This window comes from Sceloporus occidentalis, unplaced genomic scaffold (genome assembly GCF_023333645.1).
Source record: "Sceloporus occidentalis isolate IW3139 unplaced genomic scaffold, rSceOcc1.0.p SCAF_2, whole genome shotgun sequence".
Classification (NCBI taxonomy): domain Eukaryota; kingdom Metazoa; phylum Chordata; class Lepidosauria; order Squamata; family Phrynosomatidae; genus Sceloporus; species Sceloporus occidentalis.
Window position 1 is genome coordinate 111,632,170 of NW_028316982.1, and position 27,337 is coordinate 111,659,506.

The window sequence follows — 27,337 nt, forward strand, 5'->3', positions numbered from 1 at the left end:
GAAAATTCTTTGGGGAATGTTTGAACATTGTATGTCTGATTTGCTACTTTGTATGGCTGTGTGTATGAGTATATGTTATTTTGTTTTGTATGTGTGTTTAATGAATATGTTTTTAATTTAATAAAATTTATTTTTTAAAAAAATTGTATCTAAAAGCCAAAACCCAGGTTCTAAATAGGAATGGATGAAATCAGTCATGCTTGATTTTTTTTATTGCTAAAATTTGATCCATCCCAATTCAGTGTAAGGTTTTTTTTTTAATTACTATAAAATAGGTTTCTATTTTTCATGCATATTTTTCAAAATATCTCTGTACATGCTTCAGATGTATGCATCTGTGACACTTTCAAATACAGACATCTGCGCAAATTACTCATTTTTCATTGAATGATCTGTGCATACACACAGAGACATACATGGTTTCAAGCGCCTACATTTTTGAACACACTTTTCAGAAGTATACCTTTTCCAAATTCTATAGAAAACTTTGGGAAAGTGTTATTGTTGTGTGCCTTCAAGTCATTTACTAAGGCAAAACTCTCATGAGGTTGTCTTAGAAATATTTGTTCAGATAAGATTTGCCATTGCCTAAATCCTAACATTTTATTGTATTCCAGTTTCTGTTCGGGTTCAAAACGGACAAATTTGGTTAGGCAACACTGAAATAGTTCTGAAAGATTAAATATGGTAGGAAGCGCTATTCGCTGGATCTAATCATTGTCTGCTACTGATAGAGGTCATATACGGAATATATCAAGAGTTTTGCTTTACTATTTATGTTGACCGTTTTGGGTATGCAGTCCACAATACCACTTTTTTTTTGCACAAGCCACTGACAACACTTCAGCCACTATTCAGATATTTAGCTCCCTCATTTGCACTACACAGACACTATATCTGTTGCAGATTTGTGAGGACTAAGTATTTTATTTAAAGAGTTCTGAAAAGCCTGAAAGCACTACAAGAATATTCACTATTATGAGAGCCACTGCCCCATAATAAATCGCATGGCTTGCATGTAGATGGTTGCAGTTTCCATACCATTACATCTATAATTAAAGATCCTCAGGAATAAGGGTATAAAAAAATTAACATGCACAGCAGTCTAAATTATTTGGAAATTTTGACAAGCCATAGTTATTGAGAGGTGACAGAAATATTTAACATATGTCTTGAACAGACTGACAATTTAATGCATGTGAGCCTTTAAAAAACTCCGCTTCTTTGACCCTTTGACTTTAATCTCCAGAGAATTTAACACTGATCCTGATAAACAGCAGGTCTTATCTTTCAGCTTAGTAGTTGTTCCATCCTAGATTAATCATTTCTTTCAGCTATGCAGAATGCAAACAAGAAAAGCCAAATTTACTTTGCTATCTGTGCATTTACTGTGCATTTACTTAAAGCACCAATGTTTACCTTACCCTATGTACCCCCAAGGTTTATGGCATATTTTAGAAACTAATTATCATAAGCTGACCAAAACACTGCATTTCTTTTACACCAGACACGGTGCTCCTCAGACTACAAATTCAATCATTCCTAGCCAGCATGACCAATGGTTACTATTTGAGTGTAGTGATAGGAGCAAGCCTACAAATCTGGTGGACACTAAGCAGGGACTGGCTGCTATAGAAGAAACCAGGCAAGGGAAGCCCTTTATCAATAAGCCCATTATCAAAAGATTATCAAGTATCAATATGTGGGGGGGGGGGGGGCATGTGTGTCTTCAACTCACCTGCAGGTCTTCATAGAGTTTTCATAGGGTGAATTTCATAGGGCTTTCTTTGGCAAGTAGTATTTAGAGGTGCACATTATTAAACAATTAAAAATGTGAGCATCTCCCTCTGCAAAAAGAAATGTCATGAAAGCATTTGCTGGTAACATAGTAGGTCTTGGGAAAGTTTCAAAAACAGTCTGTGATAAGTGAATAGGTTAGCTGTTCAAAGCTGCTTCAAACTCCACTGAAGGCACTTTTTGGTAAGTTTTGGGATTCCAGCTTTAACCTTTGTTGTAAAAGATTTCTGTGGTGGAAGCATAACCAACCCTTTTGACAATAATGTCAAAAGTCTGAAGTGTAGCATGTTACAAGCACCCACCGCCTTGAGTTGGGCTTCTACAGTGGGCCCTTGTTATCTGCTGGCGTTTGGTTCCAGGACCCTCTGTGGATAACAAAATCTGTGGATGCTCAAGACCTATTAAATACGAAAGATTTATACGATCTGAAGAGAAACCAGAGTATTAAATACAATGGGATAGCAAAATGATGTCCCTTATGTAAAATGGAAAATCAAGGTTTGATATTTGGAATTTATAATTTTTTAAAAAAGATTTTCAAGCCATGGATGCTTGAATCCGTGGATTAAAAAATCCATGGATAAGGAGGGCTGATTGTACTCTATTGAGCTAGAAAGAACAACACTGCAGACAGGAGCAGAAGTATCTCAGTATGTCATTGCCAGACCCGCAGAACTTCCTATTACATTCCAGAGATGTGACAAATTTCCATTCCTTGTTCTTCTTTTGGCATCCACACATGAAATAAATGGTGGCAATGGAATGCCTAGTAGACAGATTTATGTGAAACCTAAAATATGCCATCAGTTTCAACTGTAAGAGCAAATGAAGTGTTGGGATGGAAATGAATGTGGTGTGTTGGCCACTCTCCTTAAGTATAAACTAGACCAGTTTAACGGCCAGTGTTGCGATCAAAAGTCCTGCATGTAAGCTTCCAGTTGATCACAATGCTAACTGAGCAAGGTGTTCTCATGCAAACAAGAATATGAATCTGATGTGGATTCATATCCTTGAGAAACAGCATGCAGCAAGAGTAATTAAAACCCCCAACAATTGTTTCAAAGGAAAATCTATACTAGATAAACTCTTTCAGTACTTAACTGTTTATCATTGCTACTGTTCCTACACAGAAAATGCTGAGCAAACAACAACTCAAAACTGAAAAGAAAACTGAGCCCTGAAAATATCCGGGGAAGGAAATAAATCTGAGGATAAAGCAAATTGCTAAATCGTTGCAGTCATCCTACAGGGAGTCCTGGGTCCTGGAGGCATCCTTGAGGGTGTTTCTATGCAGTTGGACACCACTTTAAGTGCTGTAGCTCCATCCTATGGAATCCTGGGATTTATATTTTTGCAAGGTCTTTAGACTGCTCTACCAAAGAGTGCTAGAACCCCACAAAACTACACTACAGTGGACCCTTGTTATACGCTGGGGTTTGGTTCCAAGATCTCCCGTGTTGTATAACAAAATCCATGGATGCTCAAGTCCCTTTAAATATAATGACATAGTAAAATGGTGTCCCTTATAAAAAATGGAAAATCAAGGTTTGATATTTGAAATTTAAACTTTTTTTGAACATTTTCAACCCATAGATGCTTGAATCCATGTATAAAAAATCCATGTATAAGAAGGGCCAACTGTACAAATCTCAGGATTCTGTCAGGTGGAGCCATGGGAGTGTAGATGAGTTCATTAAGCAATACCATTTTCACTTTCTATGTAAGACTGCTCATGGGTTCCTTTTTAATGGACCTAGATTAACCCCTGCTAGTCTGGGAATGAATAAGCTATGAAAACCAATACTGCAAAACCGCTGTGTCAGCAAAACACAAAAATAAGTCAACCTCCTCTGAACAAATCTTGCCAAGAAAACCCCATGACAGGGTCGACATAAGTGGAAACGACTTGGAGGCACACAACCACCAACCATACTGCCAAACTGCAAGCACAAAGCAACACTGTCTTGTGCACTTCTGAGGTAGTTATCTTCATCAAAGTATCAGTTCACAAAAGAATAAATCAGTTCTCAGTCCAATACAGCCCAATTATTTGGTTCAGTACCCTAACCATGTAGCACCTACTTATTCTAAAGACTTTGAGCAAAATATGGCACGAAGGTGAGTTGAACAGACAGACAATGTTCCATTTGACTCCCTAAATTTGCCAACAGATTTATGTACTACACTCTTCAGTGGGAGATACAGTCTGAGCATCTCGCAAAATACACAAATTCTGCATAATCTTCCATTCATATTAATCAGTGTCACTGAATACATTTCCCTGGATAATACTTCTCTGGATAACATCACCACATAAAGAACACATTTCTGCAGATAACACTGCTTGTATCTCCAGCTTTAAAGTATAACTTTGGGGTGCTCTTCAGTATATCACACTCAATCACCCCTGAAGACAAAGCAACACCCCCTCCGCTAAAAACCCCCCGACAATAACACAAACCGGTGTCTTGGAGAAACATAGTCCCAACAATTAACTAGTTTCAGTCATTCCCGTTTTCTTCAAATGTGTTAGAACTTTTTATACACCAAGACATGCCAAGCACAACCATGATCCCGTTTCTACAACGCAACTCAAATATACAAGAACTCTGTGTGGGCTGCAGAACTGTCAAACATACGGCCCGAACAGACAGGCCAAAATAAAGCTGCTTCTGGTCACTTTGAAGATATGCTGCTTAAAAGACACACGCATCTTAAGAGGCCAGAAGCTGCGGCAAAGCTGCACTCCTGTCCTTAGGATGGGAGCATAGCTTTGGCGCGGCTTCTGGCCTCTTAGGACACATGCATCATTTAAACAGCATACCTCCAAAGTGACCCGAAGCAGCTTTATTTTGGCCTGTCTGTTCAGGCCCATAGTTAAGAGGAAAAGAAGTGGAGAAACAAACCTCTTTCAGAGAATAAGAAGAATGTGTGCACTGTATGATTCTCAGGTGCACCTTACCAATATCTCTGCAATCTTATCAGCAGGAACAGGCAATATCTTGGAAGAGGTATTTTTATACTTCCTACAACTATTGCAAAATTTACTCTCAGGCAGGAATTGAGTGTCTAATTTATTTCATTGAATTACAGTGTATGATGGCACAACAATGCACACTTCTTTTTAAAAAGCACACCTGGGAGTATCACACTTCTCCATTCCCTTCGCATGAATTTCTTCCTAAGTAGTATGTGGAAGAATAGTCTCTAGAAAACTGGCTGGAAATGTGACACAACTATTGTGACTTATTTCAGAACGAACGGGCATTACATTGCAATTCATAGAGTTACACAGAAAATTACAGAGGCAGTGTTTAATTTGATTATAAGAGCCAGCACTATCTATCTCTCTGCTGAGTACCTGCACTTCAGTGTGAACTGAACAGCAGGGAGGGCATATAATGCTAAATAATCCCCACCAGATTACTTAACACATTTTTTATTTGGATAAAGAGCATTTCTTTATCTCTTCCCAAAAGGATTAAGCACTGCCTTCTATGATAAGGCAGGGCACATCTCACAAACAATTTCTTGCATTTCACAAACCCTGAAAGTGTATTAACTTCTGACGTCGTAAGAGAAAGGTGCAGGAGTAAGCAAATCTTAAGAAGTTGTTCCTAAAAAATGCTAGTCCTCTCTTGTACACTGGAGCTTTGCCTACAAAAGAGATACACATTCTCCCAGAAACAATTCTATAGCTCCTTTCACGATACAGATGGCTTGAAACTGACTGTACAAACACAAGACAAGAACTTCACAGAGTTTATGTAAAGAGGAAGCTAGAAAATGGACTCAATAAATGCAGAAATGTGACAGAAAATAACTTCATCCTGTTGCTACAGATATAGCTAACAGTGAAACCTTCAGTGAACAATGTAGGCACTGGATTGCTGCAAAAAAACTAGTTTTATATGAGGCCGACACTAATCGTTGTTTTCAGCAGAATTTAGTATTAGTCTACTGTGAATGCTCTGCCAACAGTTCAGACTGACGTCTGTCTCAGTTCAATCCAGTCTGAAAACAATGTTCAGTATGTAACCAGCTGAAACGTATATCATTGTGTTTGCATATCAACTTCTAAATATCAAAGCCAACAACTTACAATGAAATGTGTCTATCCTGTGCTAGGTAAAAAGTTACAGTATATATCTGCTGTTGACCAACGTCAAAAATAATCCAGTTTGAGACTGCTTTAACTTCCCTGCCTCAGTGCTAGGGAATGCTGGAAACTAGTTTATTGTGGCTCCAGAGCTCTCTTGACAGAAAAGGCTAAGTGTCTCACAAAACTACAGTTCCCAGAATTCCCTAGCACTGAGCCAGGGCAGTTGAAGCCGCCTCAAAGTGAGTCATTTCTGCAGTGTGTTTTGGACCTTTGCAAAGAGTGAAGGCGAACCTAGATCAGCAGAACCACCTGGGGTTTTACCCTGGAGCATGTGCAAATGTGGTGCTGCATGAGCAGGAAGAGATGGATCTGTTTCACAGGCTGGGATGGATGGTGACTCACTACCTAACTAGTAAACAGATCTGTCAATATGTTTTTTTACAATTGCCTTGAACATCTGCCTGAAAGAAGCAGAAGCTTTACAGGGAAGCTGTTCTTGTCACATTTATCAGGGCGCTCCATCAGTTAAGTGAAAGTTCACGCATGCATTTTGCAGCACCTGATGCAAACCCTTAGTCTTTCCAGATATGAAGGAGAAACTCTTACATGAGAAAGTGACAAAACTTTCGCCTAATGGGCAAGAGAGCACTGGTCCGGATCTAAGAGACAATAAACTCACTGAGCAATCTTGAGCCAACTGTTCCCTCAGCCCAAAACTACTTCATTCTCCTTTTCTGAGGCTACAAATGTGGGGAACCCCCTTCGCCCAGACACTGCTGGAGAGGCTGAGCAGACGTAATAAACAGTGTTGCACCATTTCAGTAACGGTTTCCCAGTGAGTCATCTCCCACAAAGAGCAGCAATGAAGCCCTGACTTCAACTCAAACCACTATGAAAGGCTCCCAGTGTGTGAACGGTGTGGACAGTGTATACTACACAGCTGCTGAAGCTACTGGTGGGGAAAACGCCAGGGAGGCAAATCTAACAAAGGCCCCATACAGACAGGCCAAAATAAAGCTGCTTTGGGCCACTTTGGAGGTATGCTGTTTAAATGATGCATGCGTCCTAAGAGTCTGGAAGCCATGCCAAAGCTATGCTCTAGTCCTTAGGACTGGATCGTTGTTTTTGCGCGGCTTCCGGACTCTTGGTTCACATGTATCATTTAAATAGCGTCCCTCCAAACTGACGTGAAGCAGCTTTATTTTGGCCTGTCTGTATGAGGCCAAAGAGTCAAAGGGGCACCTTAAAGAGCAAGGGCCTAACCCTATGCCTGATTTCCCCAGCCCCAAACAGCGAGACTTAGGAGGGGGGAAAGTAGCTATAGGACTGCAATGCAGCAGGCTTTGGACGTGGTTTATCTTTTCCCAAACAGCCGACATGGTACTTCTTTCAGGCACCCTGTGATGACTTTCAATTAGGCGCTTAAGGAGGGTTGGTGCCAACCCACCACAACTGAAGTCCGTTTGTGAGAAGGTTAGCAAATAGCTGGGCTCCACATTAACAATGCTATGGGACTCTGGGAACTGTTTGTGTTAATGCTAAGGGCTAGATGGATGTGAGAATAGAGGGGAGCGGTGCTTCCAGGACAGATTGCGCTCTTGCCTTTCGCCAGGGGATGGCCCCTTTTTAATATTACTATTGGGCTTTAAAGTACAGTACTTACATTGATCCACTGATAGATCGACTCAGGGGATTTTTTTGAGGGGGGTCAGTTTTTTGACTATGATGTCTAGACTTATACAGGAGGGCCCAGACAGGCAGGGCAAAATAAAGCTGCATTGGAGGTACGCCGTTTGAATGAGACACGCGTCCTAAGAGGCCAAGAGGGCTGGAGCAGGGCTTTGGAGCGGCTTCTGGCCTCTTAGGGAGCATGCAGCATTGAAAGAACGTAGCTCCAAAGTGAATCCTAGAATCGTAGAGTTGGAAGAGAGACCGCAAGGGCCCTGATCCATCCCAACCCCCTTTTTCTGCCATGCAGGAACTCCCAATCAAAGCATCCCCATTGACAGACGGCCACCCAGCCTCTGTTTGAAGACCTCCAAGGGAGGAGACTCCATTACACTCCATTGAGGGAGTGTGTTCCACTGTCGAACAGCCCTCACTGTCAAGCAAGTATATATGGTCTGTATGCAAACCATGGTTAGAGTCTCTGTCTGACTCAGTGCTATGGAATTCTGGGAGTTGGAGTTTGTTGTGGGGTCCCCAGCAAACTCCAGCTCCCAGAATTCCATAGCACTGAGTCAGACAGAGTGGAAGCGCTACCGAAGCGGGTTATCCCTGCAACGTGGCCGCATCCTTAGCCGCCGTGTCTCTGACCTCCCTTGCAGGGGGTGCGGTGCTGGCTGTGCTGAGCCCGGTACCCCTCGACGACCTCCCACTCCCCGTCGTCCCTCTTGATGGGGAAGGAGACGCTGAGGACGTGGTTGCAGGGCTTGATGATGCGGAGGATGCCCCGGACGCGGTGGCGCTTCTCCTCGGGGCTCTCCCGGGTCCGCAGCCCTTCCACCAGCTTGTCCTCCACGATGCCGGCGCCGCGGTCGAAGAAGCCCTCCACCATCTTGAAGAAGTTGGGGTCGTCGGCGTCGGCGTCCTTAGACTGCGACGCCTGGCTGTAGCGGCGGCGGCGGGGGCTGGAAGCGCCCAGGACATGGCCGCTTCCGCCGGCGACGGCGGCGTTCCCCGAGAGCAGTGCGCAAGGTTCGGCAGCGGAGGCGGCGGCGCGCGCGGGCGCGAGAAGCTCCCCTAAATAACGGTACATCGCGTCGGCGGCTCACGGCAACAACTGCTGCTCCCCCGCACGCGCGCCGCTCTGAGGGTAAAGCGCTGAAGGGCGTCGACGAGGGAGGGAGGGAGGGAGGGGAAAAAGGGGTGGGAAATACCACTGCGATTAAAAGGGGGGGAGGGAATTGGACACCCCGCTCGCCCAATGGGACTCCACCACGGACACTCTCGCAACCCCCCCCGCCGCCACCTCTGCCTTTAAATGGGTCCCTCCTCGGCCCAGGAGGCCGGCGGTGGGCGGGGCCAAGGTTGGAAACGCCCCTCCTGTCCACATCCTCATTGCTCCTTTGCGCAGGCGCAGCTCCTTTTTTGCCTCTCTCTCCACTCTCCCCCTCCCCTCGGGCACTCCTTTTCAGAAGGACGCCTCGAAGAAACACTCCTATCTACCGCCTCATCTTCCTCGATTGCGCATGCGCAGCTCCTCCCCTTTTTTTACTCTGGAATCTCCTCACTCCACTCTCCCCTCCCTTCCTCTCGGGCACTCCTTTTACTGAAGGACGCATGCGCGCTCCTCGAGGAAGCGGTTGGAAACACCTCCCCCTACTTCTTCTTCCATTGCGCATGCGCAGCTCCTCTCTCTCTCTTTCTCTCTCTCTCTCTCTCTCTTTGGAACCTCCGTACTCTACTCTCCCCTCCCCTCGGGCAGCCCTTTTTTCCCCAAAGGACGCATGCGCGCTCTTCGAAGACGCGATTGGGAACACCCCTCTCCTCCTCCATTGCGCAGGCGCAGCTCCTTTTCTTTTTTTTCTCCCCACTCTGGAATCTCCTCCTCTCCCTTCTTCTCGGACCCTCCTTTTTCGAAGGACGCATGCGCGCCCCGGTTTGAGGCAAGGAGGTCCCTGATTGGGCCGCGGGTAGCCCCGCCCACCACCGGCGCGCGAACAAGGGAATGGTTCCTTTTTACAAAATGGCGGTGAGTGCTAATGTCAGTTGCTGGGAGTCATAGAGTTGGAAGAGAGACTGCAAGGGCCATCCAACCCCATTCTGCCATGCAGGAACTCCCAATCAAAGCATCCCCATTGACAGATGGCCATCCAGCCTCTGCTTAAAGGCCTCCAAGGAAGGAGACTCCACTACTCTCCACTGAGGAAGTGTGTTCCACTGTCAAACAGCCCTCACTGTCAGGAAATTCCTCCTAATGTTGAAGTGGAAGCTCTTTCCCTGTAGCTTCCAAGGGAGGCTTCCCCTGTGTCAGGGACCTTGAGCTGTGATCTGGGGATAAGGGCAGCTCAGCTCTTCATTAAAGGAGGTCCAGCATGGAGTGTTGGACTGCTGCGACTCGAGACCAGGGTTGGAGCATCTGCTCAGCCATGAAACTGAGGGCGACCTTGGGCAAGTCACGCTCCCTCAGCCTCGGGAGGAAGGCAGTGGATAACCTCCTTTGAACAAACCATGTCAAGAAAACACTATAATAGGTTTGCCTGATACGCTCATCCCTCCATATTTGCGGATTTGATATTTGCGGGTTTGATTAATATATTCTCTCTAGGAATATCTAGGTCCTCCAGTGAAACTCTATGGTCAACTTTAACTAAAAGTTGCACTGAAAGACACACTAGAGATTCCTAGAGAGAATAACCTACTAGGCATTTGCAGGTCCGACATTGCAGTTCTATGGTCAGTGTACGTTGGACATTGACCACAGAGTTGCCCTGGAGGACCTAGAGATTCCTAGAGAGGCGTCCTCTCAGGTAAAAACGTGGTGTTTTTGTTATTTGCAGGTTTTCCATATTCGTGGGGGTCCTGTGCCCCTAACCCTAGCGGATATGGAGGGACAAGTGTAGTACTCTCTGTGAGTCGGGAAAGACTCGAAGGCACACAACACACGCAAGTCTTTAAAAAGCTGTATGTGAGTTGCTTGCCTTCAGAACGTTTCCGACTTACGTCAGCCCTAAGGTGAACCTGTCATGGGGTTTCCTTGGCATGTTTCTTCAGAGTGGGTTTGCCGTCTCCATCCTCTGAGGCTGAGACAGTGTGACCCACCCAAGGTCACCCCATGGGTTTACATGGCCAAAGCAAGAATTGAATCCTGGTCTCCAAAATCATAGTCCAGCACTCAAACTGCTACATCATGCTACCTACTTTTCCAAAACCTTAACATGGTAATACAGTAATGGACTTTATTATTTATTACCATAGTAGGACTGATGGCATTTTTAGATATTAATATGTATTATTATCTTATTTCAGAACTCCTCCTGTTCATTCTGTTGAGAGGAATCTCTGACAAATGTTCCCAGGCACCTTGTCTGGTGGCTCCAAGGCCTAAGGCCATTGGTAGAGTTTGATCTGGGAAGGCATTGCTGCCTTGAGGGACACCATGGTGCATCCGCTGAGTGATAATCCCTTCATTAGGATCCAAGTAGTGTCATATTCACTTTGCCTAGATCTGACCACAGCCACAGATATGTTCCCTTGTGCTCAGGTTTCCACACAGCCAGGTCCTCTGAGATATGTATTACTGAGGGAGGAATGTGAAGGAGAGACATTCCACTTCTTTTCTGTTGTTGTAGTCTTGCCTAAATATTAACTTCATCACACGGTGTATGTTCACGTGTGGGTGTTCCTGTGTTCCATATGTTTTTGTTCACTTGTTTCACAAAAGGCTTCTCCTGAGCATATATTCGTCCAGGGAATCCCCAGAACATGGTGGAATAGCTCTCATAGTCCATAGAAGGCATTTTGGGGGGAGAATAAGTGTTCTGTGATCAAACTGGGGTTTGCTGGCATACCATAGGTGAACTGTTAACAATTCCCAGGGCTTTTTGAAGTGGGCTGGGAGAAAAAAATTCAAGCTTAACATGTTCTTTGAATTTCCTGAGGTGCCTATGTAGTTGTATGGTAAAATAGAAGAATCCAGTTCGTTTGTGCACTTAGGGGCAAAGCAGACCACCCCTGACAAGGCCAGATTGGACCTGTGGCAACTGCACGCCACAACCCCAATCCACCCTTTTGCACGAGCAAAAAGCCGGCTTTTTCACCCCACCACAACAGTAAGCTGGCTTTAAGGCGCTCCGGCGGCATGCGGCATATAAATGCTGCACCGCCAGAGTGCATAGAAGCTGGCCTCCATGTAAATGGATGGGCAGCTTGAAGCCAGCTTCCAGGCATCTTGAGGCTGTGCGTCATCTGCATGCCATGCCCCAAGGCTGGCTGGAAGCTGGCTTTTTATGTCGGTATGTACTGCAGTGGGAAATCTTAACCTCTCACCCGAAGTGTCATTCAGATCCATGGTATTAACTATGCAAGACTAGAATGCATCCTGGTTTTGGTATGATTCCTTCGTTATGCATGTGTTAGAGAAATAACTTTGAGAAGCATGTTGGCCACGGCTAAAAAAATCTACTTATACTGGAACTTATCTTTCATTGAAACCTGTGGCTCTCAGCCTTTTGCCCTCCAGATGTTTAGATTTCAGTTTCCCAAAGCCCTGGTAGCATGGTCAGTGTTCAGAGCTTGAAGCTGAAGTCCAAAATAGCTGGAAGGCCAAAGGTAGAGAATAATTGATTTAGAGTAGGTATGGGCAAAGTGCAGGGCCCTGCCAATGCCTTTTTTTTTGAGGGGGGGGGTCATTTGGTCACTTTGGGTTTTTTTAAAAAGACGTCTAGATCTAAAATGGCCTAGGGAGGACCTACAATAATGACCAAAAATGCCCCCTACATGCCCTAAAAGGTGTTGGGGGCATTAGGCACCAATTTTGGGGGGTTTGTGGTAGCGTATGGTCCCCCAAGGTCTGGGATGCTAACGCAGCTCTCCCCAGCCTCCCACTGTTGTGCTCCCCAGTTTTGACTTTTAACAGTATAAATATCATTATGTTGATTGGCACATAGTTCAGTTCTTGCAAGCCCCAAACAGAATAGTCAGTGGTGAAGGATAAAAGGACTTACAGTCCAGAAACGTCTAGCATATGATTATGTGGTGTATATGATCATCTAACCTTGTCCATATGAACATCAGTACTTCTGAAGACCAAGTAGTGTATGTGTAAGCAGTGCAGTGCTTTATGAAACACCTTATTCCTCACATTCACAGACTTCATTCTGTTTATCTCATAATATTGGTCTCTGCAATTTGTTCCTGACCGTTTGTAACACTGTCCTTGCATATTAATTTATGTCATCTGTGGGTGTATTAGCCAGCAAAAACTGCTTGCTGCCAGCTGTGGACTTTGATGGTCACTTATGGAACAGTGGACTTTGCAAAAACGCTTTTCCTTGCAGTGCTTGGTATCAGGCGTTTAGACACTGCAAATTAAAGTTTGCAAGAGTAGGAATATATGCTTGGATCAGAAAAGTACACATCAAGTTAGTGTATGATTTTGTAAGGGGAAATGTCTAAATCTTGTATAAAGAACAGAGTTATACTTTTACCCAGAGGAAATACTAAAATGTACAGTTGGCTCTCCGTCTTCGCTGTGGATCTGTTCTGGACCCCAGACCCCCACTAAAATGGAGGCTCACGCTTATTCAAGCCCCATAGGCTTGAATGGAGTGTGCTCTCATGTATGCACGCCATTGCAAATAGAATTTGCCCCTCCCTGTGTATTCAAGGATGCAGATCTCAGATCCGCGCATTAGGAAGGGCGACTGTATTATACTTGAAAATACTTGAGATACAGATTCAGTATTTAACTATGAAGTTCTTGTTAACTCTAGCATGTTTGTTATGTCATCACGTTTTGCTCCGAAAGTAAGACTAGTTGTTTCTTGTTGGAAATGGTTTCATGTTCATTTCTTAGGAAACCTGTATTAGGAGTTTATCACACTGGGGTTGATTTTGGCATTACAGGGAAATTAAAGCGCATTTAAAGGCATCCCACAAATGAAGCAGAAATGGTGAGTAATTGCGCGAATGATTATCACATGCAGTTGCGCTAATAAAGTCATATCAGAAATGCATTGTTGCTGAAATCCCGAAAGTAAAAAGATGTGCATTAATGCTTCTTTGTGGCCACTTTAACGGCGAGTTTTGTGCTGCGGCATGTGAAATAGTTATGCGTAATTACGTGATTATTCTGGGATATTCACAGGATAAATTCCCGATCTCCTTTGTGTGATAAACTCCTTAGTGGCTATAGTGGGCTTTGTCTTATTGGGTTTTTAAAAACTATTATACCACAGAAATAAATGAGAAGCAAACAAGAGAAATATAAAACCAACAATTAATTGTACAGAAAGCCAACTATGCAAAATAAAAATTGCCAACATGTATTCTTTATTGTAAATAGTAACTTATGCTTGATCAGTTTGCCATTATATGAGGAAAGGCCTCAATGGGTACTTGTTTGTGCATCACTGCTTCATATATAAGATGTAAATATTGTGCAGAAGTCAGATATTTTAGCTTCACATTTAACTTCTTGTGATTTGTTTTAGTCACGTTCAGTCTTGCTGTGTCATGAAAATGGTTTGTAAACCCATCAGAAATCATGGCTACAAGGGCATGTTTTGGATACTTATATCTGTACTTGTGTGGATGCCACTACGGTGCTAAATTGTGGTCATAGCAAAGATGAAAAAGGTCATGGCATTTGTGCATGAGAAATGGAGGATGTAGTTGACGCTGTTGTGTGAAGTATTGCTTTAAAATTACTTTTTATGTTTGGATTGCATCTAGATCAGGGGTAGGCAACCTGCGGCCCGCGGGCCGGATGCGGCCCGGCAAGGCCTTGGGACCGGCCCCAGCCCAGTCCTGCCACCGATTGCCGCCGGGGCCTTTGGGGGGTGATTGTCTATAGAAGCCTCAGAAACATGCATTTATCTTAACATTTTTTTAAAAATCAGCAAATTTTTTCACGTGTCCTCCATTTTTTATTTTAAAAGTGCCCTCCATTTGAAAATTTTGTCCTACATTGTCCCAGTTTATTTATTTATTTAATTTTTTTAAAAATTGTTTAATTATTTATTTTTTTGCTTCGGCCCCCCAGTTGTCTGAAGGACAGCTACCCGGCCCCCGGCTCAAAAGGGTTGCCTACCCCTGATCTAGATCTACATTCTGAATCTCAAGGTACATTGGCTTTAAATAAAGGCCTACATGCTAGGTTGCTCAGAAGGAAGGGAGTGTTGGAGCACGCTGTGCAGTTTGGCACAAGTGAACCTGAAATCTTCTCATTGCTAGATAATAGTGTATGGGTGTAAGAAGGAAATGCTTGGTTTGGCTACAGTGCTTCAGGAATGTACAGAAATGAAGTTAAAAATAAAATATGTACAGTATTTTCCTCACTGTTAGCAACTGGCAGGAACACTGTGCTCTTGGGATTAGAGAACCAGGCCTGTTACAGACAGCCAAAATAAAGCTGCTTCGAGTCACAGTGGAGGTATGGCGTTTCAATGATGCATGCGTCCTAAGAGTCCAGAAGTCGCACCAAAGCCATGCTCCAGCCCTAAGGACTGGAGCGTGGCTTTGGTGTGGCTTCTGGACTCTTAGGACGCATGCATCATTGAAACACCATACCTCCACTGTGACTCGAAGCAGCTTTATTTTGGCTGTCTGTAACAGGCCAAAGTTACCAGATAGATTGGCACCAAACCTTATTGGGAACCAGGAATCATCTGATTCTGTTGTTTATTTGTGTTGCGCTTGTCAGAGCTCAGTCCTTGCCTATGTACAGTAATGTATTTCAGAAATACTGAATGGAAGGGTGTCTTATCTGTCTGTGCTCCAAACTCGTTTGATAGCTTCAAGTACTATCGTTACCTCGCATCCTGAATCCTAGGCTGCATCCACGCTGCAGAAATAAGTTCGACATAACTTTAACTGCCATGGCTCAGTTCTGTGGAATTCTGGGATTTGTAGTTTTGTGAGATAGTTAGCCTTCTCTGACAGAGAACTCTGGTGTCACAACAAACTGCGAACTACAGGATCGTCTTCTCCCATCCACCATGTATGCTCAGGTCCTCTGGAAAATGCTTGCTCCAACCATCGAGGACTGGACTGGCAATAGTTTCCAAGAGGACCTTTTCGTCTGCTGGTCCCATAGTTGAATGATTTACCGGAAGAGATACAGCCGCTGAAAATGCTGACTGCATTTAAAATAACATTAAAAACACATCTCTTCCGGCAGGCCTAAACAGTCAGTTTTAAAATGTGACTTTTTAATCTGTATATGAACTTTTATGAGTGTACAGTGGGCCCTTCCCTTACGCCAGGGAGCCATTCTGGATCCCACCGCATAAGAGGAATTCCGCGTATGCTCATGCCCCATTGAAAACAGGCGCACACACCATATGTTTCCCAGCGGACAAGGTGAGATCCTCCTGAGAATTGGGTTGCTCCTCCCATGAACTCCTAGAAGGGAGGAAACAGCGTAAGAGGAATTCCACGTATGCTCATGCCCCATTGAAAACAGGCACACACACCGTATGTTTTATTGACTCATGGCTCCAGCGTAAGCTTGAACAAGTTTAGACTCTCTAAAACAGGGATGGACAGCTGTGGACTGTCCAAGGGGGCACGCACCTGATATTCCAGTCTTCTGTACCCCTGTGGAACATATCCCAAAATGTTGGCATTAATCAAAGTGGCATGCTGGTCAGTTCTTCTTACAGCTTTGGATAATATGGGATCTTTCCAGGTGTAGGGAAGAAACCAAAATTATAGGAAGAACTGCATCTTCTGGGGAGGCTATTATTTCATTTTGAGCACAAAAATATACAGTATATTTAAATGATGCAAGGTGTTGGGGGTCCTTCAAGGTACCACAGAAGCCTCCCCCCACGTGTACAAATCCATCTCCTCCTTTAGAAATTCCGGATAAATATTTAATCAAGATTTTGGGATATTATTTCCAGCAGCTTTTCTTCAGGTTGGGCCCCAGAGCCAAAGCAGAATAATATCTATCAACCAAGATATTTTTTTTAAGTTGTTTACTAGTTTGTTGGTACAGCTGGCTGTTGTATGGATGACTGCTAAGCTTCATAAGCTCCTAGAATTCATTTTGTTTCATCTGTAATTCCATCTGTAATACTATCTAGTCTGCTTAGTGTTCTTATCACGAAGTATGCTGATGACGTATGGCTTTTTCCCTCCTGCATTTTCTATCTTCCTTTCTTTGTGGTACTTTTGGATGCTTAATAATGGGTCATATAACATGAACTACAAATTAAACATTTACCTTTATATTGTTTTTGGTATAAGGGAATAAGTACCGTAGATACTCTGTTTCCCAGCGGAGAAGGTGAGATCTTCCTTAGAGTTAGCTAATGGGAGGAGTAACCTGACTCTGAGGAGGATCTCACCTTCTCTGATGGAAATGTAGGTATTTCAAGGCACAGGAAAGTGGGGGAAGAGAAGGAACAGGTGTGCGCCTGTTCCTAGTCTTCTCCCTTCCTCCTGTGTCTCCATGTCCCCTCGGAAATGGCTTCACGTTCTGGAGAAGGCATGTGTGCCATTGCTTCAGGTGTATGCTGCTCTTCTTTAAGTAAAAGGTGAACAATCCAGACAGTCTGAGGAGAAACCAGAGTTGTTTCTTTTCAGCACATTCAACATCAGAAAACCTTCTAAAGTTTGGGAAACCCTGCAGATATAAGGGGTGGCTGAACCAGTAAGGCCACAACTAGCTGGTTGTATATGAAGACCTAAGGTACGCTCCCCTTTGAGTTGTACCTTATGATAGGACCAGCCCAAAGGGGGATGTTTTAGTGAAGTGACTGACAGATATAGTCTTATGAAGTTTTGTTCACCCCCTTTTAAATATATGATTAGTTCAGTTTGCCATGCTTCACAGCATTATGATATTGAAGTTCCTATGATTGGCATGTATAGGTTTTCTTAGTGGAATGTGTGGGGCTTGGTTCTCATACTGAGTGAGCTTAACATCTCTCCCTGCAACATTCTCAGAGAAATGAATGAAGTTGTGTATAGATTTAAAATGTTCAACTTATTGAAGGCTACTCTGACCTTCAAAAGAGGACACATTGGCTACAGTGTTTTCCTATGTTGTTTTTTTCTGTAGCGTTGAGAAAGTACCATAGTGGACTTCAGTGCAAATATAATTTAAAGGCCAAAATGTGAATTGGCATTTTGAAGGTTTGCAAGTTCTGAAAATCCAGTCTAACTGTGTTTATTCATGCCCATGACCAAGTATGAGACTTGCTTGTTTAAAACCCACGAGATAATGCCAATGTAGCTATTCAAACTCTCTTTGTAAGAGTAGCAGTTACCACATTTTTATCATCAGCCTGTAAATTTGCTGAAATCACTTTCTGATAGGCATATGCTTTTTATCAGTTTGTATGTAGAAAAAGTAAAGAACAGTAAACTGGCTTCTTTGCCAAGCTTATATAAGGCTGTAACAAGTAACATGTGCTAGTGCCTACTACGTATGGCAGGTTTCTCAGAAAACTACAATTTCCTTTTATATATATATATATATAGAGAGAGAGAGAGAGAGAGAGAGAGAGAGAGAGAGCTGTCACTGGGCACTCTTAGCCTAAGTTGGCAACAAGTGGCAATACTTTACCATTGTCTGCTAGTTCTAGTGGAACGGAGTTGGAAAGGATTAAACTTTGAAGAGACTGTGAAATTCAACCAGCATTCATAGTTTTTGTGGGTTTTTCCGGCTGTGTGGCCGTGTTCTGGAAGAGTGTATTCCTGACGTTCTGTCAGCATCTGTGGCTGGTATCTTCAGAGAATGCTGGCATGGAAGTGAGTGGGGTATATATACCGTGTGACACTTGGTTGAGAGGAAGTACAATAAAAACACTGGTAGACTGGGCGAAAAGGATCTGTGAACCCTACTTCCTTGAAAATGAATTGAAGCACCTAGACTGGGCTCTACAGGCTGATGGTTACTCCACCACAGACATCAGAAAGGCTGTCAGACCCAGAAAAACCCATAGGAGTGAAGACAACCAGCCACCCAAAGAGAATGTATTTTTTCCATACATCAAAGGAGTCACAGACAGAGTAGGGAAACTGATGAGGAAACACAACCTCCAACTGATCTATAAACCAACCAAGAAAGTCCAGCAAATGCTGCACTTAGCGAAGGACATGAGAGACCCTCTCATGGCCACAGAAGTTTACCGCATATAGGGTTGCCAAAACCCGGTGGGAGGCGTGACTCCCCCGCTTTCTAGGGGGTGTTCCCAGTCCTGTCACGCCCTCGGGTGGCTGCCCGGCTCCTGGCCCTGCTGCATCTCTATATTGTGATGAGCGCAACAGCCAGGGCTGGAGCTGGCAGGGGAGGGCTCTGCTGTTCTGCCTTGCCCCTATTAGCCAGCCCTCCCAAGGAGCAGGCTTAGTCAGGGCAACAAGGCACCAGGAGGAGGAGCAGGGCCAGGCAGGTCGGCAGCAGCTGTGGCCCCCGCCCATCCAGGCAGGCTGCTGGGAGAGGGGAGGAAAGGGCCCTGGCTTCTGGGGCAGCCCGGCCTGGGTAAGGAAAGGGCCCTTTCCTGGAACCCCTGCCCCCAGCCCTCCTCCTCCTGCTCTTGCAAGGAAGGGGCTCTAAAACGCTGGGAAAGCTGCCTCACTAAAGGGGAGGGCCGCCTCAAGGACCCAGCCATTGGAGAGGAAGAGGAGGAAGAGCCTCGGCAAGGCTCAGAAGAGGAGGAAGGGGCTGGCACCCAGGAGAGGCAACTCCCTTATTTAAGTCTCTTCTAAGCCCCCCTCTAACCCCTCTCTATCTTACTTCTCATTATCTAACCCTAACCCCCCTAGGTACCCCATCAACCCCCCCTTCTATAGCCCCCCTTCTCAAACCCCCTTATTTAACCCCCCCTTCTATCTAACCCTATATATATATTTAAAAAACCATCAATTTTTGTGTCACCCATTTTTAATAAAAGTGTCCTACATTTGAAAATGTTGTCCTACATTTGTCCCGGTTTGGAGGTCCTGACTTATGGCAACCCTAACCGCATACCATGCAGCTGCGGACAAATTTACATAGGGACAACCAAATGCAGTGTTCAGACATGAATCAAGGAACACAATAGACACTGCAGACTGGGTCAGCCCGAAGGATCAGCAGCAGAACACGTTACAAATTATCCTGGGCATAAAATGCTGTTTGAAAACACTGAAATTCTGGACCATGCCAATAACTATAAGTTCAGAATGCACAATGGGAATCCACAAACACCTAGACACCTTCAACAAGAAAGAAGAAACCCTTAAAGTAAACAAAGTTTTGCTACCAGTCTTGAAAAACACCAAATTCAAGACCCAGCAAATGCAAATGAAAACCACCCAGGGTCAAGGGTTTTCCCAGCAGACAATGGGTCACTAATTAAATAGACACCCTGAGGCCTTGGCATTCAACAATAGAACAATACACAGATTAACATGTAAATCACTTCCTCTCAACCAAGGGCCACACAGTATATATACCCCATTCACTTCCATGCCAGCATTCTCTGAAGATGCCAGCCACAGCTGCTGGCAAAATGTCAGGAATAAAGTCTTCAAGATCACGGCCCATAACCCGAAAAAGCCACAAAAAATTTGAAGAGATTACAGTGTTCCTGCCACGAGGGAGCCACACAGGGCGCAAGGGGTGGCACATCCCATTTAGATTAATGGGGTGCGTGCCTGAGGTGTGCGCGCACTGCCCCCCCACCACCACATGCACGAGCCCCATTACTTTCAATGAGACTTGAGCATATGTGGTTTTTTTACATGGGGGGAGTCCAGAATGGATCCCCTGCGTAAAAAAAAAGGTGCACTGTATTTACTGCATGAAAAAAACCCATGGAAGTCAGCAGGAAATATTTTTTCCTAGTCAAAAGCTGTGAAACAGCTTTTGGAGAATCAGTTAATAGGGCAATTGCCCTGTGATATGATCAGGACCATTACCTTACAGGCTTAACTGTTAGGTCATTGTGAGTACTTCAATGGTCCTCCAAGTAAACAGAGTACAGCTTAAGTATGTGGTTATTCCCTCCTCACTAAGGAAGACAAATTAGTGAAGAATTTTGAAGGATGTCTGGCATGCACATGGAAGCAAATATTTCTGCATCTTGGAAATAGCATGGCTAATTTTAACATGAGACTGGATCAGGGACTACCCCAGGTTTAGCTTTTTAGAACATGAAAGACATAAATAGCACCAAAAAAAGGTCTGAGGGAGAAGGCTTAAGACATGCATACCTTTTTTCTACCTTTTCAGAAGCTAAACTGATCAATATTGTTCTTGCTGACTGAAACTATTTTACGTGGCTTTTGAGACAGAAGCCACGTGGCAACCCAAAGTACTTGTAGACTGGATGCCTTGCTGTATGAAATGGACAATCAGCAAAACGGCTTATTTAAATGGTGAACATTTTGTTGAAGCTCTTAACAGCATTCCAATAATAAGTAAGTAGGTACTCAAGTTCTCTGTTTTGTTTCTACTGAAAATTGATTTTTGAAAAAAGCTTTACCAGATTGTTCTTGTGGATTAGCTTAATATGATGGCCATAAGCAACTACTGAGTGGTACTCCTCTTCCTGAATAATTAGCCAGAGGCTGTGTTCCCCATGCTGCCAAGTTTAGCTGGTGATTGGCTAGTATAAAAAGCTGTACTTACAAAAATAAAGCTTGCAACAGCATAAAGTATTTTAACATTTTAATGGTTTGAGTTGTACAGTTTCCTCGATTTTTAAAATGAAATTGTACCTTGCTTTGGGTCCCTTCTAAGCAGAAAGTAAAGCTCTAGAGTAGATAAATATGGGCCCGTACAAACAGGCCAAAATAAAGCTGCTTCGGGTCACTTTGGAGGTATTCTGTTTAAATGATGCATGTGTCCTAAGAGGCCTGAAGCCATGCCAATGCCACGCTCCAATCCTAAGGACTGGACCACAGCTTCTAGCCTCTTAGGACGAATGCATCATTTAAACAGCATACCTCCAAAGTGATCCAAAGCAGCTTTATTTTGGCCTGTCTGTATGGGCCCATGATACCCAAGGATACTCACTCCTTAGAAGTGAGACCCTTTGTGTTGAGTGGGATTTACCATCAGGTTAATGTGCATGTTTGCAGAATGCTTTGTTAAGATTAGCTGCTTATCAAGTTACCAGTGTTTTAAGATTGTTCATATATCATGCACACTTATCTCAAATCTCAATGTGGCCGAGTATTTAAAACTATTATTATTTAAAACTAACATGATAGAGTAATATTCTGCATGGGTGTTTTAAATGGATTTCCCTGGTCATCAGTTAACTATAGTAAATAGAAATGACACATTGGCTCATCTTAAGGAAAGCTCTCGGCTAACACAGTAAGCCCCGGTTAGATACTTTGGTTTACATTCCTTCTGAGTACTTTCCAATTAGCATCTCCTTGAACTTTGGATGTTGTATTACTCAGATATAAGTACCTGAACACCTATAATGTTAGTTCCAGCCCACTATTGTGAAGTCAGTGATACCCAGATACAAATATCTGAGATTATTGACTTCACAGCAGTGGGTTGGAAGTAGATTCAGTAATACTTCAGAGTAGATCCCAGTGAAATTAATGGGGTTCAGTTAGTCCTGGCTGGTTTAAGTCCTGTTGATTTTCATGGGTCTGCTGTAAGGATGACCGTCCACACCAGATTCAACTTCAGTTTGCTTTTAAACTTCTTTTTATTTTGCAATTTTTTGGTAGTACTTGGCATATTATCACATTTTTCTTTCTCCTTGCATTTTTTCTCTATATTAACTCAAAATCTGTATTTGGAGTCTTTTGAAGCATTCATATTTTCAAGCCTTGAAACCATGTCTCATGACTTGTAGTACAGTACTTCATCTAGTTCTGGGGAGTACTATCAGTATGAAATGCATCTGCTTTTAGTATTGCATAGCTTTTTAAATGTAAATATTGAACAGTTGAAGCCATCCTGCAGCTTGCAGTCCCATTGTATGCTGTGTGCAAAAGAGGGGATGACAACATAAAAGATGGGCCATGGTCCGACACCATGAGCCTGCTGCCTCCAACATGAAATCAGATACCTGCATCAGGTGAAAGGTGTGACCTGCATGTAACCCCAACCTTTTTTTAAATGTTTTTCTTCTCAAAGATGCCTAGATCCCACAAAAACTTAATTTTGTCAGGGAAACCCCTCACCCTCAAATAGTCATGTGGATCAGTGCTTTGCCTTCACATTGTCACAAACTTTCCAAATCAGACGACCAACACTGGTCATGAAACCAGAAGTAGACTGTTTTTAGCCAGAAATGTCCAATGTGGATAATTGTACGTTTGCAAGGGTGAAAATTGTCCTTTGCATCCAGTGCCGTTGCCCACTCCAGGTATACACGATTGTTGAAAACAAGTGAAGTAATAAGATGCAGCAGAGGTTAAAGATAGTGAGGCCTTCTACCTCCTGTTGGAATTCCAATAAAGAGGCTGAGCAAATAAAGTTAGATTGCAATGTTGCAAGATATTTCAGGATAGTCCTTACCTCAGGGAACATTTCACCCAGTTCCTTATTCTTGGACCTCATTCCAGATAATGATATTAGAACCACTGTATTTTTCTACAAAAACAATGTCCTCTCATGTGTCAATAAACAGTAAATGTATTTAAACAAGGAATACATGCCTGCAGTTTGAGTACTTGCAGGTTGTGCATAGATATGGACATCTAAACATTGCATGCATGCTGCTTAAAATCCCTTGAATTTGTTTTCTGTCATATCGACAAGCCTTTTTTCATTTTTTTTTAATTGGCAAAGACTACCAAGGGACCAAAACAACCAAGCCCACCTCCACCGCCTCAATCTAAGGGGCTTCCCACAAAGACAACTAGTTCCTTTTTTGTCCACTGCTGCTGCAGCAGCATCATTAGGAACCATGTTGTTCAAATTAGTCAGTCTTCACTGGACAATTCTGGTCTAATTCAGTTTTGGCTTCAACGGTTGGTGCTTGTGTTCAAAGCTATGCTCGCCCTTCATGCTATTTCTTCCACTGGCATCTTTCACCTTTTCAACTTTCTCTCATTAGTGAATCTCTTTTCAAAAACTAAGGCCCCAGACAGACAGGCCAAAATAAAGCTTCTTCGGGTCACTTTGGAGGTATGCTGTTTCAATGATGCATGCGTCCTAAGAGTCCGGAAGCTGCGCCAAAGCTGCGCTCCACTCCTTAGGGCTGGATTGTAGCTTTGGCGTGGCTTCCGGACTCTTAGGATGCACGCATCATTGAAATAGCATACCTCCAAAGTGTCCCGAAGAAGCTTTATTTTGGCCTGTCTGTATGGGGCCTAAAACAGAATGTCTTATAGGCCAGAAGAAAACTTGTAAAAAATATAACTTTATGGGGTTTATCTACACTGCAGAAATAATACAGTTTGACACCACTTTAACTGCCCTAGCTGCACCCTACAGAATCCCACAATTTGTAGTTTTGTGAAGCAACCACACTTTTTGGCAGCATACACTAAATACCTTGTAAAACTACAAATCCCTGGATTTCGTAGGATGGAGCTACAGCACTTAAAGTGGTGTCAAACTGCATTATTTCTACAATGTAGCAAAAACATTGTGTACACAGTCACTGCTATGTCTCTCCTTTGCTCAGAATGTATGTCTCTCTGTGCACATTCTTGGACATTGCTGTGTAAACCTTGAAAGATTTCTTAAGTTGTGTTGATGGCTCAGAACCGTTTTAATTGCAGCACCGCAAGCTATTTGTACAGAATCCTCACTGTTGTGAAGCTTTACACTCGAAGCATATTAACAGACTGTTCTCTCTTTGGAGAGAAGTTTAAAAGTGTGAATAAATCTTGTTTGCCCAGTTCAGCTGCCACAATTGTTGTTTTTTCCCTAGTCCTGTTAAAGAAAAGAGAATACTTTTCGAGGTCAAAGACAACTTTTAAACAAATAAGACACTCTGAGTGTTTTTGAGTCATTCACACAAGGCTTATTAATATACAATATTAACACTAAAATAGTAAGATAACAGAATCTATTTTCCCATTAACTGGCACTGTTTTAAAAATTAAAACTTTTGAGCAACAAGATTCAGCAGTTAATGATGCTTAATGCATCTTAATGTAAAGGTGTATTTTTAATCACAGGGTTTTTTTTAAAATTAGAAGTGTTATAAACTATTTTACTCATCTTCAAAATTAAGTGCTGTGCCATTTGATAGCAATTCAAGTTTTAGTTCTCTTGGTCCGTTCTGTGGTCTTTATAGTATTGGCCACGATATATTTCTGTACTACCATATTAGGAAAGTGTGTGCAACAGTTCTTTCCTGCAAGTAGATCTCAGAAGGGGACTTAGGTACTTCCATTTGCTTCTTTGGTCTAGAGCACAGGTGACCAACTGGAAAACTGGAAGGGTCATATTATCCCCCCTTTGTATGCCACTCTTTGTCCACACTGCATCTATAGGGCCCCACAGATTCCAACCTTGTTTCCTACACACTTTAATGTCTACATGAAGGATGAGCTGCTGGCAGAATAGGAGGCCACTTTTCTGGCTGGCCAAATGCTGAGGACCACACTTTTTTGTTTTCTTTGGGAGAAGTCAAGGTTTCTTAAAGCTATATATGTGTAAAATCTAGTAAAAACAGGATTCAAACTGATGCACAAGGACTATTTCAGAAACACAGCTGATGTGCATGCATATAATGCTATGGTAAAATAGTAAAATCAAGATATTTGCTCTCCTTTAGTGGTGCTTCACCATCATCTACCTGAAATGAGCCACCTTGTACCGCCTAATGAACCTGTAATGGAAAAAAAAGTATTTGAAGAGGCCAATGGAGGGGCAGGGTTGACCTTTATCTGCTGATTGTTTCCAAATAACACTTTATTTGAATATAAGTCTGAGTACAATCAGATCCATCTTACGGGTGGAGAGGTTATCCTTCATGAAATCTTTAGTTAGCTGTGCATTTAATTTTCAAATTAGTTACAGTTTAACAGGGAGCTCTTGACACTGTACTGTTGATGCTACAGGAACTGTAAATATTCCTGATAGTTCTATTTACATTTTAGACTAGACATTCCACATCATAGTCTTCCAGGAAGCACAAAATTGCTTCTTATCGACCAGTTTCTGTGAATCCTTAATGCACCTTTACAGAAAGCCAAGGTAGAAAATGTAATAGTTGGTGACTTTTACTAGATACCTTTAATCTATATCTTGAGAAAGAGTCCAGTTGCACTATTAGCCACTACACTACTCATAGTTGTTGTCTGCTGTAGCTCGTTGAGTGCCGTCTGAACTGGGTGTTTCGTCTTCTGGCACTAGCTCCTGTTTCATTTTAGATTGTCTCATCAAGGGGATTTTGTGTTGAAAAACATTCAAAAGGAGTACCGTGCCTCCTGCACACGGCTAACATGTTAGCTATGGTGCCACTGCCATTATCTTTGAGGGATGATCCACCAGTGTAACACCATCACCCCACTGCTGCTGCTGCCCAGTAGGGCATTTAGTGTGATTTCCCAGCAAAAGCCTGTCTGAAATGGGAGACCCTACCAGAAGCACTGCTACTGTCAGCATAGTCTCTTACCTCACAGAAGCATGCTATCCCACCACCATAGAAAGGTTTGGTGGGGGATAGTAATTACCCAAGTGCAAAATTGCAGAAACATAAATTGTGTTTTACTGCTTGAGATGTACTGTATACAATATCAGCAGCAGTATGGTCCCAATGATGGTTGTGAGCAGGTGACTAGAATTATAAAGTTGTAGTAGCCACTCATTTGCTATGTATTAAAATCATATTATTTGGTTATAGTGCTTGTACAAGCCTTTTTTCCCCCACTATCATGTGTCTGAATATTGTGATGGGAGCCGTTATGACAATCAGTTGCAGCTCATAGCAAAACTCAAAACCTGCTGATGCAGTTAAGTCACCTGATAGATCATTGACCCATCTGTAAGACTCTGACCACTTCACAGATAAAAAGCTAATGTCCCATTGGCTCCCCATAGTAGAACATATTGGGAAATAGTGTAATAATAGTGTAATAATTAACAAAGCTAATGGAAATGTGTCTTTGGAGTTCCAACCTGCGTATCTCAGTTGTAGGTTTTATCTTCAGTAGTGTTAACTCTTTTTAAAAATAAAAAGGAAAAAATGTAACATAGGATCAAAAGAAACTTTTAAAACTGATTTCTATACATCATTACAAAACTACAGACTAGTAGACATTTATTTAAGGCCTGTAGCCATAGCATTTTTAGTTTTAAATTCCAAAATTTTAAAAGCAAACAAAAAACCAGAATAAATAAAAATCTGCTTCTGTGTCTGAAAAGCATAATGCAGATATCATGTCTCTCTTGCATTTTGATTTGGAGGCTACATTTGTATGGACTCTGTGCCAAAAAGTCAACTTAGACTCTTCGTTGTAGTTCTTTGGATTGATTTCAGTTGATTTAACCTGAGGGTGTGGGCAAGGTCACTACAAATCTGCTGTCCTTGCCCTTCTTGGGTTATAGTAGTGAAGTGATTAAGATTGATGACTGCTTTGTAGGTCTAATTTGGACATAATACCAAATCACATTTGTGTGTGTGTGTGTGTGTGTGTGTGTGTGTAAACATATAAATTCATTTAAACATTTCTGTCCCACCCTCTGTAATGATATCTCAGAATGGCATGCAGTTAAAACAATATAAATAGTTTAAAACGATTCCAGGTAAAACAAAAATAATTTAAATAGGATAAAAACATTTTTAAATGACTGGGTTAAACTAGTAAAGAGGGGGACTAAAACAGTGAGTCATATGCCTGTGCATT

General features: G+C 42.8%; 1 protein-coding gene across 1 annotated transcript in view; it reads right to left on the minus strand.

Moving 5' to 3' along the window:
- Positions 1 to 8,733, minus strand: part of LOC149318869 (glutamate dehydrogenase 1, mitochondrial) — a 35,521-nt gene extending 26,788 nt beyond the window's left edge. Inside the window, exon 1 of the mRNA XM_089510613.1 lies at positions 8,216 to 8,733. Coding sequence (XP_089366739.1) covers positions 8,216 to 8,657 — 442 coding nt within the window. The 5' untranslated portion in view covers positions 8,658 to 8,733. The remainder of the gene's footprint in view (positions 1 to 8,215) is intronic.
- Positions 8,734 to 27,337: the final 18,604 nt, after the last annotated feature.